Genomic DNA, 19,372 nt, shown 5'->3' with positions numbered 1-19,372 from the left:
AATTTTATTTAGATATAATTGGTATACAACACTGTATAAATTTAAGGTGTACAACATAATGATTCAACTTACATACATCATGAAATTATTGCAAGCTTAGCAAACATCCATTATCTCAAAGAAATACGAAATTAAAGAAAAAGAAAAGATTTTTTTCCATGTTGAGAAGGGTGTTAGGACTTAACACCCTCAACAGATTTCGTGTATAATGGCACAGCGCTGTTAATTATACTCACCGTGTTCTGCCTCACATCCCTAGTACTTACTTATCTTATAACTCGAAGTTTGTACCTTTTTAGTACCGTCATCCCGTTCCTCTGCCTTTGGTAACGACAAAATGTGATCTCTAAAAAAGCTAATTTACTTTGAGAAATATCCTTTACCTCTTTGAACCTCATATTCTTTATAAAAAAGTAGTTCACTATCTCTGATCTATTTCAACTTTAATACTATATTTTTCTGTTAACAAAACTAGTTTATTCAAGTCTTCTCAGTTTTAAATGCAAGGAAGAAAGCTTGTTTGGAAATAGTAAATCTTGGCCAATTATCTTTAGGTGTTGAATACTGAAGAAGCTGCAAATGAAGACGAAAGAGAATTAGAAGAACTTAGAAAGCATGGCATAACTCCTCTTCCCAAACCACCTCCAGGAGTTGGACTTCTGCCAACCCCACTGGAGCATTTTCCCTTTTCTGATCCTGAAGATGGTTTTCAGACAGATCTCTCTGATGATTTCAAGAAAATTCCATCTCTTTTTGAAATAGTTGTAAAACCTACTGTGGATTTAGCACATAAAATTGGAAAGAAGTAAGTTAAATTTGTCATTCCTTCCAATGAATATTCACGGTTGATCGCCTTTAGGATTGATTGGTTTGATCTCCTTGCTGTTCAAGGGACTCTCAAGAGTCTTCTCCAACACCACAGTTCAAAAAAATCAGTTCTTCAGCACTAAGCTTGCTTTATGGTCCAACTCTCACATCAATACATGACCACTGGAAAAACCATAGCCTTGACTAGGCAGACCTTTGTCAGCAAAGGTCCAATATCTATTTAGAGATGTAATGCTCTTATTTGCTTCTGTTCTTTGAACTAAGAAATATTATTTTTTTGTCCACAGGCCACCAGCATTTTATAACAGTGCCTCACCACCAGGACCACAATTTCAGGAAAGCAGCCCACATCCTCAACATGTCTATAGTTCTGGGTCCAGTCCAGGTCCTGGCCCTAACATGTCTCAGGGACACAGCAGTCCTGTGATCCACCCAGGCTCCCCCGGACACTGTCCTGGCCTACCAGTGCCACAGAGCCCACCTTTGCTGCCTGGCCCCCCAGGAACTGTGGGCCCTCACGGTCAAGCCGGAGTACTTGGTCAACCGGATACGCCTTTGACACCACCAAATATGAGTGGTGCTTACCACTGCCCGGGCTTTCCAGAACACGTGATGAAAGTACCTAGAGAGAATCACTGCTCTCCAGGCTCATCGCACCCACTTGGTGAAAGGCAGCTCAGTACCAGCTATGAGTCCTTACAAAATCCCGCTGAGTTTTATGATCATTACTATTCACAGCATGCTGTCCATAATTTTCAGCCACCCAGTCACTCTGGTGGTAAGTTTACCTTTCTAAATAACTCATTTCTAACTTAAAATATCTGGAGTCCTATGTTTCTTTAGCAACAAGAAAGGCATGTGTGTTTTAAATAAAGGAAAATATGATGAAATTGAAATATTAAAATGTGTTTTCAATTTAACCAAATATTTGTAACAGTAGACGTTGAGATAACTTTAAACAGTGCTTACTGTTACATGATAATCCAATAATCAAATGTGATATTGTTGTAAATCAGTTTCTTACAAGGCTCAGCGGTACTTGCCTCCTGGAGTTTTGCACTCAATCAGTGTCTTGTGTCTTTTTGTGCTGTGTATATAGACGGCGTGTGGCACGGTGACTTTGCCCAGCACCAGGCTCCAGTTGTTCCAGACTCACCTAACCGTGGTAGTGGGTCCGACAGCAGCAGTAAGGTGGCAGGCCATGGTGCCCTGCCTGCACTGGGTCTCCTCCCTGCTGTCCAGAGAGCTCTTTTTGTTAGACTTACTCAGAAATACCAAGAAGATGAAGAGCCAAGCAGCACCCAGCCTCAGAGGGCACCAAGCAAGGAAGAAGGTGCGTCAGGTGTCACGATAGCATCATATCTATTTGGATCTACATATTCTATTTCCAGCTACCTTACAGCTACTATCTTCTTGGGATTGATTGTCATTTCCAGTGCCACTGATGCATTAGTAATTAATTGCAATGGGTTTGATTTGAAGCAATAAATCAGACTGGACTGTGAGGTCTTGGAAGCACACTTGTTATTAAGCTTTGCTTTTGAAGAGAAATAGAACAGAAACAGGATAGCCTTGAGTTTAAGAATTTTAACTTGTAACTCAAGTTCAAAATTATTTGGTTATTAGATTTTTATGGGCAGAGGCTGTTTCCTTCAGGTTCTGCTATACTATTAAAGGATATTATTTTTAATATAAAAGATTATATTTTAAGTTTCCCTTAGTATTTTTGATACTGATAAGTCTACAGCAATTAGTTAATTCAGTTAAGGGGAGAAAACTTGAAATCAACCAGTTGTTATTATGAGTTAAAAAATTGATATGTTTGGCCACTCTTAAACATGAAATTAAGGGCTTCCCTTGTTCCAGTGGTTAAGAATCCATGCTTCTGCTGCAGGGGTCAGGGAAGTTCACATGCTGTGAGGCATGGCCAAAGATGAGCAAAACATGAAATCTATGAATAACTATGTAAAACTGGATAACGCTAGTAGTCACAAGTTATATAAACATTGTTACATTTGCAAACATAGTATTAAACCTTCATTTATTTAACATGACAGGGAAATGAGGAATTTCTAATAAGTTAATTTCCTGTATAATTTATATTTACTCCTTTAGGTGCTAATTTTGAGAAATAATCATTTTAATGTGAATCTTTCTTTAAAATGTAACAAAGTCTTATATTTTCATAAAGAAAAAAATTAAAACTTTTCTAAATGACATAAAATTTTATATATAATACTATAAAATTGGTAATGTTTTATAAGGCTTGTTTTCTCGGAATCAGAAAAGATCTTAAACAGATTTTTTTTGTGTTTGTGTTCATTCTTACAAATTTTATTGCCTTTGTGAATTTATTTGTCCTTTGATAAAAAGCTGATAGGAACCTTTTAATCATTTTCTAATACCTGCTTTCCACTGACTTCTCTGCTGTTCTACTTTCTTTCTGCTCCATATTCATTCTTATTCCAAAAAGAATTTAAGACTGTTTATAAAATATGTTTATATGAAAGTGAAAATTAAATAGCATCTTACCTATTTGGATTGGATCTGGATTAAGTACCAAATTCTATGAGGAGTGAAACTCCTACACAGAAATGTTTAGAATAACTACAACAGTTGAAAGTGAACCACAGGTCTAGCTCTAGACTTCCTGGAGGTCAGAGAAAAAAAAGAGAGATCCAGTGTCTAGAAGTAGTTTTTTTCAGACACTGAGGTATGAATTAAAGTTTTTGCCATTGTGATATAGTGTATACTATTTTAAAGGCACATCCTCCCCTAAATGTGTGCTTGTTCTGTAGCATTCTTCTGTTCAAACTAACTGTGTAATGCTAAATTTCCATGCGACAGAAATGCATTGGTGAGCAGTGAGATAAAAGTGAGAATATATATGCTACTCTATTGATTCAAGATGTTCTATGATATACATAAGTGTGTGTGTGTACATATATACATGTACATAGCTAATTCAGAGATAATCTATGTATGTTTTAATGGAGAGGAAGGAGACCCACCCTCCTGAGGCATCAGTTTTTATTTCCTTCTCTACTAGAGGGAAGACCTGTGATGGTTAAGCTTCTTAACATTATGGCTCACGCTGAATTTACATAGGCTTTAAGAGTAAGGCCCAAAGTTCTTATAAAGTTAAAGTATGTAAATTTTATGGTGTTAGTTGCATTTTTTGCTTTTAATTTAGTGTTTGAGTAATATATTCACAAGGTCAAACATTTAAAAATATATGAGAGAAAAGCCTGGGGCCCATATATGCTCAGTTCCCTTTGCTTTCCTAACCATCATTGTTAGCGTTTTGTTTTCTATCCAGGATTTTTTTTTTTTTTAAATAGCTCTCCCTTGTTATCTGATAAATCCAGAGGTATGAAATTTAAGGGGTTGCTTGAATTAAAGAGGGCTTCCCTGGTGGCTCAGATGGTAAGGCATCTGCCTGCAATGGGGGAGACCTGGGTTTGATCCCTGGGTCGGGAAGATCCCCTGGAGAAGGAATTGGCAACCCACTCCAGTATTCTTGCCTGGAAAATTCCATGGATGGAGGAGCCTGGTAGGCTACAGTCCATGGGGTCTTAAAGAGTCGGACACGACTGAGTGACTTCACTTTCACTTTCACTTTGAATTAAAGAGAGCCATTATCTGGATAAGGCAATGGCACCCCACTCCAGTACTCTTGCCTGGAAAATCCCATGGACGGAGGAGCCTGGTAGGTTGCAGTCCATGGGGTCGCTAAGAGTTGGATACGACTGAGCGTCTTTACTTTCACTTTTCACTTTCCTGCATTGGAGAAGGAAATGGCAACCCACTCCAGTGTTCTTGCCTGGAGAATCCCAGGGACGGGGGAGCCTGGTGGGCTGCCGTCTATGGGGTCGCACAGAGTCGGACACGACTGAAGTGACTAAGCAGCAGCAGCAGCAGCAACACATTTTGGTATTTCTCTTTTAGAGTGTTTTCCCTTCTCCCTCACCCCTGTCTTCCCACACCTTTCTGAGTTCCCTTTGGCCAGCTGGAATGAAAGGTCCAGAGTCTTCTCTGACTGGAAGGACATTTTACATGTTCTGATGCCACACTTCTTTCTTTATCGAGTACAGTGACTGAATTGTTAGTTGTTATATCACATCTTGTTCCGGTGTTGAAACTGTCATTTCAATGATGCATTGTCTTGAAGTTAGACTACCCTTATTTCAGAAATAGTCTATGTGTTTTTTAATCTTAATTAAAGCCAAATATGAATGCTTCACTCTTTACAATAGTTTTTGTCTGCATTTAGATGAAACTGTTAACTGGTACTCCAGTAGTGAAGAGGAAGAAGGGAGCAGCGTCAAGTCAATACTGAGAACGTTACAGAAACAAACAGAGACTTTGAGGAGTCAGCAGCAGCCTTCCACAGAGCTTGGCACTCCTACTGACCCGAGACTTGCTAGAGAGAAGAATAAAGGAAACCAGGTCGTCGACCCTAGACTCAGGACTATCTCAAGGCAAGACATTAGAAAATCTTCTGAGTCTGCCCCACTGGATCTCAGACTTGCCTGGGATCCCAGGAAATTAAGAGGGAATGGAAGCGGTCATGGCAGTTCTTCTGCTGGTGGAGCCAAGTTTGATTCACATCATGGCAACACTGGCCCTAACATTAGACACAAAAGAGGAGATGATGATGATGAAGATACAGAAAGAGAACTGAGAGAAAAGGCTTTCTTAATACCTCTGGATTCTTCCCCTGGTGTGATGCTGCAGGACCCAAGGTCACAACTGAGACAGTTTAGTCACATTAAAATGGATATTACCCTAACCAAACCCAACTTTGCCAAACACATCGTGTGGGCTCCAGAAGACTTACTACCAGTTCCTTTACCTAAACCTGATCCAGTCTCTTCAATCAATTTACCTCTGCCCCCTCTTATAGCTGACCAGAGGCTCAGTAGGTTGTGGAATACAAAAAGTGATCTTCGTCAAGACACCGTGCCCACTGATAGAAAACTAGCAGCCAAAGCCAAAATGAACACAGCAAACAGAGAAGGCTACCCAGACCAATTTGGAGACTCACATAGTTCAGGAAGTAAATTAGGAGATCCTAGGCTGCAAAAAAATTTTGATCCTAGACTTCACAGACTGCACAATACAGAGCCTCATCAAGCAGTTATGAAGGACCCCCATATGTCTAAGACTGCCCCTCCTTTAGGGACCAGGTCAAACCTGGGGTCATCACAGCCCTCAGGGGCAGTACCTAGCAGTTCTGGTCCTGGGGTTTTACCTCCATATGCCCCCAAACTCTCATCTTCAACTGGCCTTCCCCTGGGCACTCCGGGTTCAGTCCTTAGCGGTATTAGTTTGTATGACCCCAGGGAGCAAGGTTCCTCCTCTACATCAGAGCTAGCAGCAGAAAATGCAGAGAACCAGAAAAAAGGCGGGAGTTTAAAATGTAGTGACAAAAATGAGCCTCCTCCTGGAGAATCAATCCTACCACAGAAAATGGCTCCAAATGTGGACGTCCCTGTTGACCGCCCAGCTGACCCACAGACGGACATTCGCCCGAGTTCCGGTACCGTTCAAGTCCCGGCAGTGCACAGCCTTCCAATCCAGGCATTAACAGGCTTAATTAGACCCCAGTACAGCGATGCCAGGCAGTCAAAACACCTGGGACAGGTGAGCCCCACCCCCGGTGATGCTCCCAGCAAAGAAACAGATGACAAATCTCTGAAGGAGGTTTTCAAAACTTTTGACCCAACAGCTTCACCATTTTGTTAGCTGTTGTATAAACAAGCAGTTCTTTTCTCTCTCCTGACTGTTGGCAGTCCCCTGCTGTTTTGTAACTGTTTTACCTCTATAGTTTATTTATTTTTAAATTATAAACACTTTTCAGCTGCTAGTATCAGAACCACACGAAGTTATATCCTCCAAAGCCTGTGGTATTTTATATAGTATTTTTATAATTTTAAGAGACTGTAGTCGTTGACATAGAAACCTATATATCATGTTAGTTTCAGTAAAAGTACTTTTATTGTAAATAAACCATCATGAACTCAACACTTTGCCTGAATATATGCCACTTGTCTTTCATAATCAGTGTTTAGATAAATGATCACCACTTTTATATGGTTGTTAGTTTCAAGCAATATAATGTACATTACTTTTCAGAAACAGTATTTTGACTAGGATCCTCTCAAATTTGTCAAACAGAACTGACTAATATGTAATGCTAACTGCTAGCTAAAATGTAAAGTGAAGTAAAGAAAACATTTTTTTAATCTAATATTAGCAGAGCAGTTCATGTTTAAGGGCATCACTTTTATTATTACTGGCAATATTATTTGTGTAAATGAAGCATTTGAATGTCATATCTTTTAAATGTATTTTATGGTATACTGTATCATAGAAGTTGGAGATATATAAATAGAATGTTTTGCTAAAGTAAAAAATTTCCAAATTCTCTAACATAACTTTTTAAATTTAATTTTTCATAATAATAGTTATGAGTTATTGCTGTTATGATGTTTATGCATTTTGATGTCTTTGTCTTTAGCAGCATAATTTATATTACTTTTTCAAATTGTGTAGCTGCAATAATTGTATTCATCATGACTTTGGCAGTTTTAAACAAAATTTTAAAAGATCCACTGTGTCTGTAGTGATTTATTGCATTGATAATGTTTTAAGTGTGCAGGTTCTATATTTTTTCTTAAATAGCGAGAAAACACAGAGATGGTATAGTCAACTGTATATGGCTATCAATAAAGACTCTTTCAGATCTCACCTGACTGGCATTCTATAACAGAGGAGACTGCTTGGTGTTTTAATGTATTTAATGTCCTCATAGTTTGGAAACCACCTCAATGGATTTGAAATTGTACTTTTATGAAAAATAATTTGCATTCATTCTTGTATATTTATTGCAGTATATAAATAATGGCAACCCTACTTACTTTATACATATATTATTTATAACTAAAACTAAGAATTACACTTAAGTCTCAGGCTAAGTGTATATATTAATATCTTCAACTAGAGGTATCTGACAGTGTTTGCTAGTAACAACTCCAGTAAGTAATTTAAAAGGAGCGTTTCATTGTAAAAGGTAATGGAAGTAGAGGAAATCAGCTCTTGAGAAGTGATTTTTAAAATATACAGCCAAATTTTTGTGTGGGAACCTAAAGCTCAGCACATGGCTTAATACTAATGTATATCTTTCCTATTCCCATCTTCACTTTTTGCTTTTTTTGCTCTGATTCCATGCTGAAATGAGGTTGCAGTTAAGTGAACAAGAACAATGCCTGTCTACCTCAGAAGTTCATTGTGTTCTAAGTGGAAGGACAGTTGTTCAAGGGAATGTGAGTTCCTACTATTTTTACTTTGGTTACGTTGTTGCCTAAAATGATTCTGGATAACATTTTATGGTTAAAAACTGAAATTTACAGCTATTATAGAAAGTATTTTCTGACTTGCTGTCCTTTGGAAGCAAGTCGAAGGATAATTGATTAGTAAAAAAATCCTTTATGAATGTTCATATAAGCTACTTGCTGAATTAATTAGAAGAGAGAGAGGGAGGAAAGAACTTATGAGGGTTAGAGGTTTATGACAGGGAATTCATATTCTTTATCTGAACTGATTTATAGGTGTTTTATCTCAGCGTCTAGTTTGTTATCTGTGAAATGGGTATGATTTTGACTTCACAGATTTGATGTAAGGAGTGAATGAATTATTATTTTAAAATATTTGTAAATATAAAATTGATTTATGACTTTCATACACATAATCATTACATTCCCACTGGGTTTACATTAAGTTGTACAGATTCAAAAATAATATAATGTGGTTTGTGTGGTTCATCAATTCTGTGAAGTTTCAGATGATAGTAAGACACAGTAGAATTGCCTGAGAAGTTGTTTCAGGGAGTATTAACCCATCAAGTTAGCAATTTCCTTGAACATTTTGTGTATCAGTAAGTCACAGGACTTTTTCTACTTTAGAGCTCTTTGGGCTTGTAGTGTCTATTCAGGGTCTGACATATATGCTCACTTTAGACAGGTTGGATATTGACAGAAGGTGAAAATCCTGTGATGGTCTCTGTTGTGTTTTCCTCACTTACGTGTTATGACTTCGTGTTCTGTGACTCACATGTTTGCTTAAATCATAGCATGTGTGGTGTGGGTGAAGTGGCCACCTCAGTCAGTGGGGGGCTGTTGGCTTTTAGAAACAATGAGGATATTTACTCCCACCTCTTAATATGTATTTCTGCAAGCATGTGACATTGAGATCTTTCTTAGTGATCACTTGTTGGAAAAAGGTGCATTTTTCTTTGGTTAATGGCATCTTGAAGTTTGGAAATTCCCAATGACCTGGAGGTTAGGGCTTGTCAATGTATTTCCATTTGCACAGCACAGAGTCTTGTGATAGAGACGCTTTCCCTCCCTGAGTTCACTCTTCTGGGCTGAGGACTGCGCCTCGCAGAGGCTGTCTGTGTGAAAGGCTGTACCGTGGAGGGCTGATCTGCAGTCAAGCAGCCCACCGATAGTGTCCCTGCCTCCTTCAGTATCGGGCCTTCTGGGAATTTCTAGGATGAAGAGTTATAATCATCTCTTCAGAAATGGTTTGGGAGCACTTGATAATATTATGTTCAAAGTTTAGTAATCATTAGTAAATTTTCTTAGTTTAAATAAGGCTTAGTTTAGGAGGTGTAAGCCTTGACAAAATGTAACCGAAGAGTGTCTGAGTGTTTGAAGTTCTTTTCCTCACTTATGTGTTATGACTTCGTGTTTATGTAATGCCTTCTCCCCCAAGTAACTTCATGTGATTTGCAGAACCAGCGTCAGTGGTTACCAATTGCTGTACTGCTGGGGTTACGTTTCTGAGTATGTTATTTATCAGCAGGACCTACCAGTTGTAACAAAACCCAAATTTAACCTGGATTTCTTGAAAAGGATACAGACCTAAGAAAGGACTTTAAGTTAATGACAACATAACATTGATTTTAAAATAAGAAATGAAAAGTATGTCTTAAAATTTATGCTTTTGGAGGCTGAACCCGTATGCGTCTGCTTGTTCTTCTGTTTCCGCCCGGCAACAAGCCTAGTTCTGTGCATGCAGTAGGTGTTTTGTTAAGTGCTTCTTGATTGCTTCCCAACGTCCATCTGAGTTTAGATTTTGCAGGTGCCTCCATCTGTCAGAATAGATGTGGTAGAGCCACTCCAGGATTTTATTAGAAAGAGTGTGGTCATTAATTATGCCTCTTTGATTAGACATAGGGCACCAGCCTTCTCTTTTCTTGTCTCTTCTCCCCACCACCCACCCAAACAATGTGAGCGTAGGGTTAAGGCAGCTTTTATTTAAGAGTTAACATGTTTCTACAATAATTCATGATTCTAAGAATTCTCCAAGCTTTACAAGATGATTTTACTACTTCATTGTGGAAGTTTGACTAGATCAATAATTTATTCCCATAGATCTATGAAGGATTCTTTCTGTACTTTGAAAGAACTGCATATGAAAGTCTCATGTTTTCATTTTAAACTTTGTTTCTCTAATTTTCCCCTTCCGATTCTCCTCAAAATTCAACCAGAATTATGAAGATATGCCTAACCTAGTGAATTTCCAATAGCATTTTATTCTAACACCATGAATAAATTTGAGTCTTGTGTTTTGTCCTTAAACACACTTCATTACCCTTTGGAATACAACAGTCAGTTGTTACAGTTGGCAAAATCATTGTGGGCATAAAAAAAATCTGTTTGTCCCAATGACTGTGAGTTCTTGGAATAATATATTATAGCCTGGTTTATCATTGAATCTCTTGTTTTTTAAACTTAAAATTTATGAGAAAAAGGTTATTATAGAGCTAGTTATAGCATTTTAGAAAAAAAATCAACCTTGTAAATTATCAAGCTCCTTGTTCCTTGGCTCAGTGAAAGTGAAAGTGAAGTCGTTCAGTCGTGTCCAACTCTTTGCAACCCCATGGACTGTAGCCTACCAGGTTCCTCTGTCCATGGGATTTTCCAGGCAAGAATACTGGAGTGGGGTGCCATTGTCTTCTCCAGGGGATCTTCCCTACCCAGGGATTGAAACCGGGTCTCCTGCATTGTAGGCAGACGCTTTACTGTCTGAGCCACCAGGGTAGTCAGGACTCTACTAATTTTAATACCTCTGTGAGGGTGTTAAGGTTGAGAGGAGTGATGAAATTTGCATTAGGTAATATTATTTTGTCAGGAGTCTGATATATAGATTATTGTAAAGGAATTAAATACAAAGAGGCCCAATTTTTAAAAAATTAATCACATTTCCAAACTTCCATTACAAGCAAGGTCTTGGGGATTTGTCATTAATGATAGACTCTACATTTTATATGCTTTTTAAATAGAGAACACATGTATACCTGTGGCAGATTCATTTTGATATATGGCAAAACCAATACAATATTGTAAAGTTAAAAAATAAAATAAAATAAAAATAAATAAATAGAGAAGGTGGCAAATAATTATTACCGATAAGAGGTTTTAGTCCACCTCTATTTTATAGGAATTTGCCCTCCAAATATTTGAGAGAGAAGTCAAATAAGATAGGAGAAAATCTTTTCCTGAGGTAGAATATTTCCTTTAAAAGTGACAATCGAGAAATAGTCATTTCTATACTTACTTGCCAAAGTTTAAAACAAATTTTTGTGTTTCTTATCTTAAACCCACTGCTCCCCCACCAAGGATTCAGAAAGGGCTCAGTATCGATCCAGGGTTCCAGTGCCCAGGTCATTTCACTTTTTGTCATTTCTAGGCTGCTGTGCTTGCCCATGGTAAGGGCACTGATGCACTTGTGTCCTAGGATGTAGTGTGTGTTTGGTAAGGGGTGGTGCCATGTCCAGATTTCTGGTCACCCTTTTTCTATGAGATTTATAAGCACCATCTGTAAGCTGAAATCCAGATTAGACCTATTCAGTATGAAGTAGTGTTTTTTAATAAAAAAAAAAAAACTTCCTACAGTTATTATTTCAATTCCCCATGTATCTCAAATGTTGGGGAAATGCTTTCTTGACTGTTTCACTTTGGAGGATTTCAGTAGCTATTAATTTAGTAGATTAACTAAATCATTAATCTATTGTCTGTTCAAAAGATACCAGCAAAGGGTATACTTTGCTGAACTGATAAATTATTCTACTCCAGGACTAACAAATTCCTTGGTAACATCAGGAATATCTTTTTTCCCCCTTCTCATTTACTAGTAACTTTTCCAAGTTGCATTCTGTTGTTGCAAGTTTCTGTAGTTTTCTTCTGTGACATCTTTCTATTGTCTGACTTTAAATAAAAATATTTCTAATAATATCTGTCTCACAGTGCATTGCTTTGCTTTAATATTAATAAATATTCAATAGTTAAAGCTGGACTGTCAGGGATCCATGTCCTCATGAGAGTTTGTAGATGGAAAGCCTCCAGGCCTTCCTGAAAAAACATAGCAGTAAGCCATCCTTCAGTTTATTCTTAGTGCACAGAGATTGTACTTTACTTAATCACACAGATAAACAGCATTTAAGGTCCTCTTCTATGTAAGGAAGTGTCTCTTACATTAGCTTATTAATTTTCTGTTAAAAAGATCCGAATCTGAGAGATTTCTAGCAAGTGTAATGCTCAGAGTAGAAAAAGAACTCTTTAGGGTCAAAATAGCTGTGAAAAGAAGAGAAGCGAAAAGCAAAGGAGAAAAGGAAAGATATACCCATTTGAATGCAGAGTTCCAAGAATAACATGGGGAGATAAGAAGGCCTTCCTCAGTGATCAGCGCAAAGAAATAGAGGAAAGCAATGGATTCATTTTGATATTTGGCAAAACTAATACAGTTATGTAAATTTTAAAAATAAAATAAAATTAAAAAAAAATAAAATAAATAAAAAAAAAAAAAAAGGAAAGCAATAGAATGGGAAAGACTAGCGATCTCTTCAAGAAAATTAGAGATACCAAGGAAACATTTCATGCAAATATGGGCACAATAAAAGACAGAAATGGCATGGACCTAACAGAAGCAGAGGGTATTAAGAAGAGGTGGCAAGAATACACAGAAGAACTGTACAAAAAAGATCTTCTCGGCCCAGATAATCACAATGGTGTGATCACTCACCTAGAGCCAGACATCCTGGAATGAGAAGTCAAGTGGGCCTTAGGAAGCATCACTACGAACAAAGCTAGTGGGGGTGATGGAATTCCAGTTGAGCTATTTCAAATTCTAAAAGATGATGTTGTGAAAGTGCTGCACTCAATATGCCAGCAAATTTGGAAAACTCAGCAGTGGCCACAGGACAGGAAAAGGTCAGTTTTCATTCCAATCCCAAAGAAAGGCAATGCCAAAGAATGCTCAAACTACTGCACAATTGCACTCATCTCACACACTAGTAAAGTAATGCTCAAAATTCTCCAAGCCAGGCTTCAGCAATACGTGAACTTCCTGATGTTCAAGCTGGTTTAAGAAAAGGCAGAGGAACCAGAGATCAAATTGGAGCCTGAAGGACAAACTGGAATCAAGATTCCTGGGAGAAATATCAATAACTTCAGATACACAGATGACACCATCCTTATCGCCAAAAGTGAGGAGGAACTAAAGAGCCTCTTGATGAAAGAGGACAGTGAAAAATGTGGCTTAAAATTCAACATTCAAAAAACGAAGGTCATGGCATCTGGTCTCATCACTTCATGACAAATAGATGGGGAAACAATGGAAATAGTGACAGACTTTATTTTCTTGGGCTCTAAAATTACTGCAGTTGGTGACTGTAGCCATGAAATTAAAAGATGCTTGCTCTTTGGAAAGCTATGACAAACCTAGACAGTATATTGAAAAGCAGAGACATTACTGACAAAGGTCTGTCTAGTCAAAGTTCTGTTTTTTCCAGTAGTCATGTGTGAATATGAGAGCTAGACCATAAAGAAAGCTGCATGCCAAAGAACTGATGCTTTTGAACTGTGGTGTTAAGACTCTTGAGAGTCCCTTGGACAGCAAGGAGATGAAACCAATCATTCCTAAAGGAAAGTAGTCCTGAATATTCATTGGAAGGACTGAGACTGAAGCTGAAACTCCAATACTTTGGCCACGTTATGTGAAGAACTGACTCACTGGAAAAGACCCTGATGCTGGGCAAGATTGAAGGCAGGAGAAGGGGATAACAGAGGATGAGATGGTTGAATGGCATCACTGACTTGATGGATATGAATTTGAGCAAACTTCGAGAATTGGTGATGGACGGGGAAGCCTGGGGTGCTGCAGTCCACGGGGTCCCAAAGAGACAGTACTGAGTGACTGAACTGAACTGAACTGGTGGTCCATTGGTTAAGAATCCATCTTCCAATGCAGGGAACGTGGGTTTGATCCCTGGTTGGGTAATTAAGATCCCACATGCTGTGGGGCAGCTAAGCCCATGCACTACAACTGCTGAGCCCATACACTCTGGGGGTCATGCAGTACAACTAGAGAAAAACCCATCAGGATCAACAGAAGATCCTGCATGCCACAACTGACACCAAGACAGCCAAATAAATAAATTATATATACATATTTAAGGTGATTTTTAAACTGAAATCTGATGTTTGAGTGGGCCAGAAAGAGATACATTCTAAGGAATGGTAACAGTTTGTGCAAAGACCCTGAGGCAGGACTTCTGTATCTGAGGAAGTGAAGTGAGGGTAGTGTGGTTGGATCAGAATAAGAGAGAACAGGGTGTGAAAGGCTGAAGGTGGAGAAGGAGGCCAGAATGAGGTCAAACATGTCTTCTCACAGATTTTGTTGAGAATTGGGAGGAATTGGTGAAAGAAAAGGAAACATACAAGAGGGGCTTGTTGCTGCAAGTACAGTTGTTAATGTGTGTCTGGGCTAGAGAAATGCCTCCTACATTTAGTGGGTGCCCAGTTGGCACTTGGCAAAGGCAGCCATCATCAAAAAGAAACTGGTAGCTACAGTGGCCACCTAGTCTTGTAAATAAAGTTTTTTGGGACAAGGGCCAGGATCGGAGTGATGCAAGCAGTCAGGGCTATGCAAGGGTGGAATCTGATCCTGTCTTTATTAAAAATGTTGATGTCTGTTTCATTATGCATTTATGAGTTCATTTTGATTCTTAACACTACCGTATTAAAATGTTTAAGTGAAGTGAAGTGGAAATCGCTCCGTCATGTCCGACTCTTTGTGACCCCAGGGACTATACAGTCCATGGAATTCTCCAGGCCAGAATACTGGAGTGGGTAGCCTTTCCCTTCTCTAGGGGATCTTCCAACCCAGGGATCGAGCCCAGGTCTCCTGCATTGCATGTGGATTCTTTACCAGCTGAGACACCAGGGAAGCCCATTAAAATGTTGTGTATCTTCAAAAAACATGCCTAATAGAAAAGGATACAGTTAATCTGATTTCTTTAAAATAAATATGTTTGTTAGATGGATTGGAACAGGGATTTATGAAGAGGAAAGGGTGAGAGCAAAAACATGGAAGTATGAAATAGAAATATCTATTCAGATGTCTACAAGTGATTTTTTCTTACTGGTCTCATAAGGCTAGAGCACAGATGGAAATTAAGTGGAATGGTGTGTCTGTCTGTCTGGGAGGCATGGAGAGTAGATAACATAGATATTTCATGGCAAGTCTGGTAAGTCCTGCAAAGGATTTTGGACTGTATCTCATATGCAGTTAAGGTCACTGAAGGATTTGAAGCCAAAAGGAGGCATGAATAAAGTTGCCAATCAGAGTGGTTAAAATGGCAAAAGTATGGAAGAGATAAGCAGTGCAGGTGCAATGAAGCAAAAGGGAGTCAAAAGTCATAAACAGCAAAGATGAAAACTGCAGAAAGGAGGCCAGTGGAGAACAGAGTGTCAAGAAGGGAGTAATCATTAGGGTTGCATGGGTCAAGAACTCTTAAGAGACTGAATTCTGAGATCACATTTCATCTGACAAGTTGGAAAAAGATGAAAAACTAAGCCAGATTTTTGAAGACTTTATGGATGGTAATAAAAACTGCAAAGACAGATTAAATCTACTTATAGAAATGTAACTGGAAGGAGAAAGTCCAGTGAATGTTACCCAAGAAAAGAGAATTGAACATAAACCAAAGGGAAGGTAGTCCAAAAAGAGAGAGTAAGTACTTCTGCTGGCCAAGACTGATCAAAATATATAAAACATTGGTCTTCAGGTATTGGACATCAGGCAGCATAAGACCATGATTCTTCTTCTTCTTTTTTAATTGGAGGATAATAACTTTATGGGCTCAGACGGTAAAGAATCCACCTGCAATGCAGGAGACCTGGGTTCAATCCTTGGGTTTTAGAAAGATCCCCTGGAGAAGAGAATGGTAACCCACTCCAGTATTCTTGCCTGGGGAATCCCTATGGACAGAGGAGCCTGGCAGGCTATAGTCCATGGGGTCACAAAGAGTCGGACATGAGTGAGCAACTAAGCAAAGCACAATCACTTTACAATATTGTGTTAATTTCTGCTGAACAACAACATGAATCAGCCATAAATATACATATATCCCCTCCATCTTGAGCCTCTGACGCACCCCCAACCCCATCCCATCCCTCTAGGTTGTCACAGAACACCAGGCTGAGCTACCTGTGTTATACAGCAGCTTCCCACTAGCTATCTATTTTACACAAAAAAGGTCCGTCTAGTCAAGGCTTTGGTTTTTCCAGTGGTCATGTATGGATGTGAGAGTTGGACTGTGAAGAAAGCTGAGTGCTGAAGAATTGATGCTTTTGAACTGTGGTGTTGGAGAAGACTTTTGAGAGTCCTTTGGACCGCAAGGAGATCCAACCAGTCCGTTCTAAGGGAGATCAGTCCTGGGAGTTCATTGGAAGGACTGATGATAAAGCTGAAACTCCAATACTTTGGCCACCTCATGAAAAGAGTTGACTCATTGGAAAAGACTCTGATGAGCTGGGAGGGATTGGGGGCAGGAGGAGAAGGGGATGACAGAGGATGAGATGGCTGGATGGCATCTCCGACTCGATGGACATGAGTTTGAGTGAACTCCGGGAGTTGGTGATGGACAGGGAGGCCTGGTGTGCTGGGATTCATGGGGTCGCAAAGAGTCGGACATGACTGAGCAACTGAACTGAACTGAACTGAACTGAAGTGTATATATGTCAATGCTACTCTCTCAATTTGTCCCACTCTAGGGCAACAATTCTTAACAGAAAAAAAAAAAAAAGATGAGCCCTTGACTAAGCCAGCTTAATTCCTGGAGAGTTTCCAAGCTGTGGTAAGCTGAGGGGGAATCCAGGGAGAAGCCAGCAGTCTCAGCATGAGAAGACCTAGTTGGGAGTCCAGGGAACACAAGGGAGCTCTAGTCTGTAGGGTGGAGAATGAGAAGATGAGAGATACACAGAGAGAAAGCTCAGAAAGCCACACGTCTTCAGCTATGTACTCATCAACACATGTGTATGAGAAAACTTTCCTGGGGTCATGAAAAGGATTAGAGGAGACATTCCCCAGAGCTTAAACAGAGGTTTCTTGCCATCATCCAGAATGGATAAATCATGTAAGCAAAGTGATATTGGAAAAGGCATTCAGAAAAACACTGCTTCAGTAGTGAGGCAAATAAATTCTAGAAGAAACACAGCATTGATCCTATCCAAAAAAAAAAAAAAAAAAAAAAAAAGGCTTAAAATTAAGACTTGAAAGGACCAGACTGTTTATAGATAAATTAACTGCATCCCAGACTTCAAGAATACTTACAGGGATATTAAACCCCCCAACACATATTCAAGTTAAAAGTCACAATGACTGGCATCCAATCACAATTACCAGACATGCAAAGAAACAGGAAGTGCCCAGGAAGAGTCTGGCAATTTCCTTAAATGAGAATAAGCTGAAAGACCTGGGAAACCAAAGGATTTTGCAGAATAGAGTACCAGAGAGGAGAAAGCTGCACAAAACTTTGGGGGATCTGCAGCGGTTTCAGGGAGTACTGATGAATGTATATCTGTGAGGAAACTACCAGGAGCTGAAAAGATTGGAGATAATTGTGCCTCGGGCTAGTACAGGGCCAAGAGAAGCACCTGTTCTCACCAGACAGAATGGAAAACCTCATGATTCACAAAGTGTTGGACAGAGTACACAGAAGAGTCTTGCCTCAGAAGGAACTATTTCACCTTAGACTGAACCCTACTCTCATCCCACTTAACAAATCTTAAAAGCAAGACAGAAAATAGGAAACTGTTTCCAAGTAACTGTCTCCCAGAACCAATTCAAGAATATTTATAGGAACACAGAAATAGCCAGCAACCCAACAAGACAAGTGTCTGGCACACAGTAAAAAGTCACCAGGCACGCGAAGAGTCAGGAAATATTGCTCACAGTCAGGAGGCAAATGAATCTATTGAAAGCAGTTGAGAACTGACACAGATATAAGAATTTGTAGAGACAAAGATATTTAAAAAAATTATCAAAATTGTATCCCACAAGTTCATAAGTAAAGGCTTAGGAAATATTTTAAAAACCAAAGTAAATTTTAGACCAAATAATATTGCCAGGAATGAAGAGATTGCTTTATTAATGATGAAAGATTTAATTCATCAAAGTGATATAAATGTTTTCACACCTTTAAAAATAAATGAAGCAACTCTGATAGAACTGTAACATAGAAAATTCACAAATACAGTTGCAAATTTCAATATCCTATTTTAAAAATTGATAGAACAAGTAGAAGGAAAATCTAAGGACATGAAAGACTTGAGCAACAGTGTCAGTCAACTTGACCTAACTGATTTTTATAGAACACTCCAACTAACAATAGAATAATGTACTTCCTTTTCTAGTGTACGTAGAACATTTGTCATGATAGGCTGTAATCCAGACCACAACACAAGGCTCAATAAATTTAAAAGGATTATGAACTACAAAGTATGCTTCTTGACTGCAAAGGAATTAAATCAGAAATCAAAACAGAAAATCTTTGGAAATTCCACCCCCCCCCCACACAAATATTTTGAAACTAAGTAAGTACAGTTCCAAATAACCCATGAGTCAGCAAATAATTGTAAAAGAAAATTAGATTGTATAATGAGAAAGGAAAAAAAAATTGGTGGGAAGAAGCAAAAATAGAGCTTAGAAATCTACAGCAGTAAAAGCCTATATTAGAAAATATTGCCACAAAATAATGACCTTACCATTGACATTCATAAACTTGAAAAAGAAGAGAAAATTGAAACAGAAGAAATATCAAAAAGAAGGAATTCATGAAATAGAGAATAAATCTTAGACAAAGCTAAATCAAAAACTGGTTATATAAAAAGATAAAATTGATAAATCTCTATATAGACTTATCAGGGAAAGAAGAGTGAAGACAAATGACCAGTATCAGGAATGAGAGAAGTGACCTAAATAAACTTCTGCAGTTTCCGTAAAAGTTAAACGTTCACTTATACTACTATCCAACCATTCCACTATTAGAAATTTTCCTGAAGGAATGAAAACATAGAAGGTTTATCTGTTACAGCTCCAAACTGTAAGCAATACAAATGTCCATCAACAGGTGAGTGGATAAAAAAATTGTCCTATATCCATATAATGAAATACTATTGCTGCTGCTAAGTCG

At 38.5% G+C, this 19,372-nt stretch overlaps 1 protein-coding gene across 7 annotated transcripts in view; it reads left to right on the top strand.

The window, feature by feature from the left end:
• The window catches only part of ZC3H6 (zinc finger CCCH-type containing 6), a 78,376-nt gene extending 66,247 nt beyond the window's left edge, over nt 1-12,129 (top strand). For all 7 annotated transcript variants that reach the window (XM_006065954.4, XM_006065953.4, XM_025260569.3 and 4 more), the window contains 4 exons: nt 555-805; nt 1,116-1,606; nt 1,928-2,161; nt 5,102-12,129. In XM_006065954.4, the coding sequence (XP_006066016.2) occupies nt 555-805; nt 1,116-1,606; nt 1,928-2,161; nt 5,102-6,576 (2,451 nt within the window). In that variant the 3' untranslated portion in view covers nt 6,577-12,129. The remainder of the gene's footprint in view (nt 1-554; nt 806-1,115; nt 1,607-1,927; nt 2,162-5,101) is intronic.
• Nucleotides 12,130-19,372: the final 7,243 nt, after the last annotated feature.

The sequence above is a fragment of the Bubalus bubalis genome, chromosome 12 (assembly GCF_019923935.1).
Source record: "Bubalus bubalis isolate 160015118507 breed Murrah chromosome 12, NDDB_SH_1, whole genome shotgun sequence".
Classification (NCBI taxonomy): Eukaryota; Metazoa; Chordata; class Mammalia; order Artiodactyla; family Bovidae; genus Bubalus; species Bubalus bubalis.
This window is presented reverse-complemented; position numbering and strand designations above follow the sequence as displayed.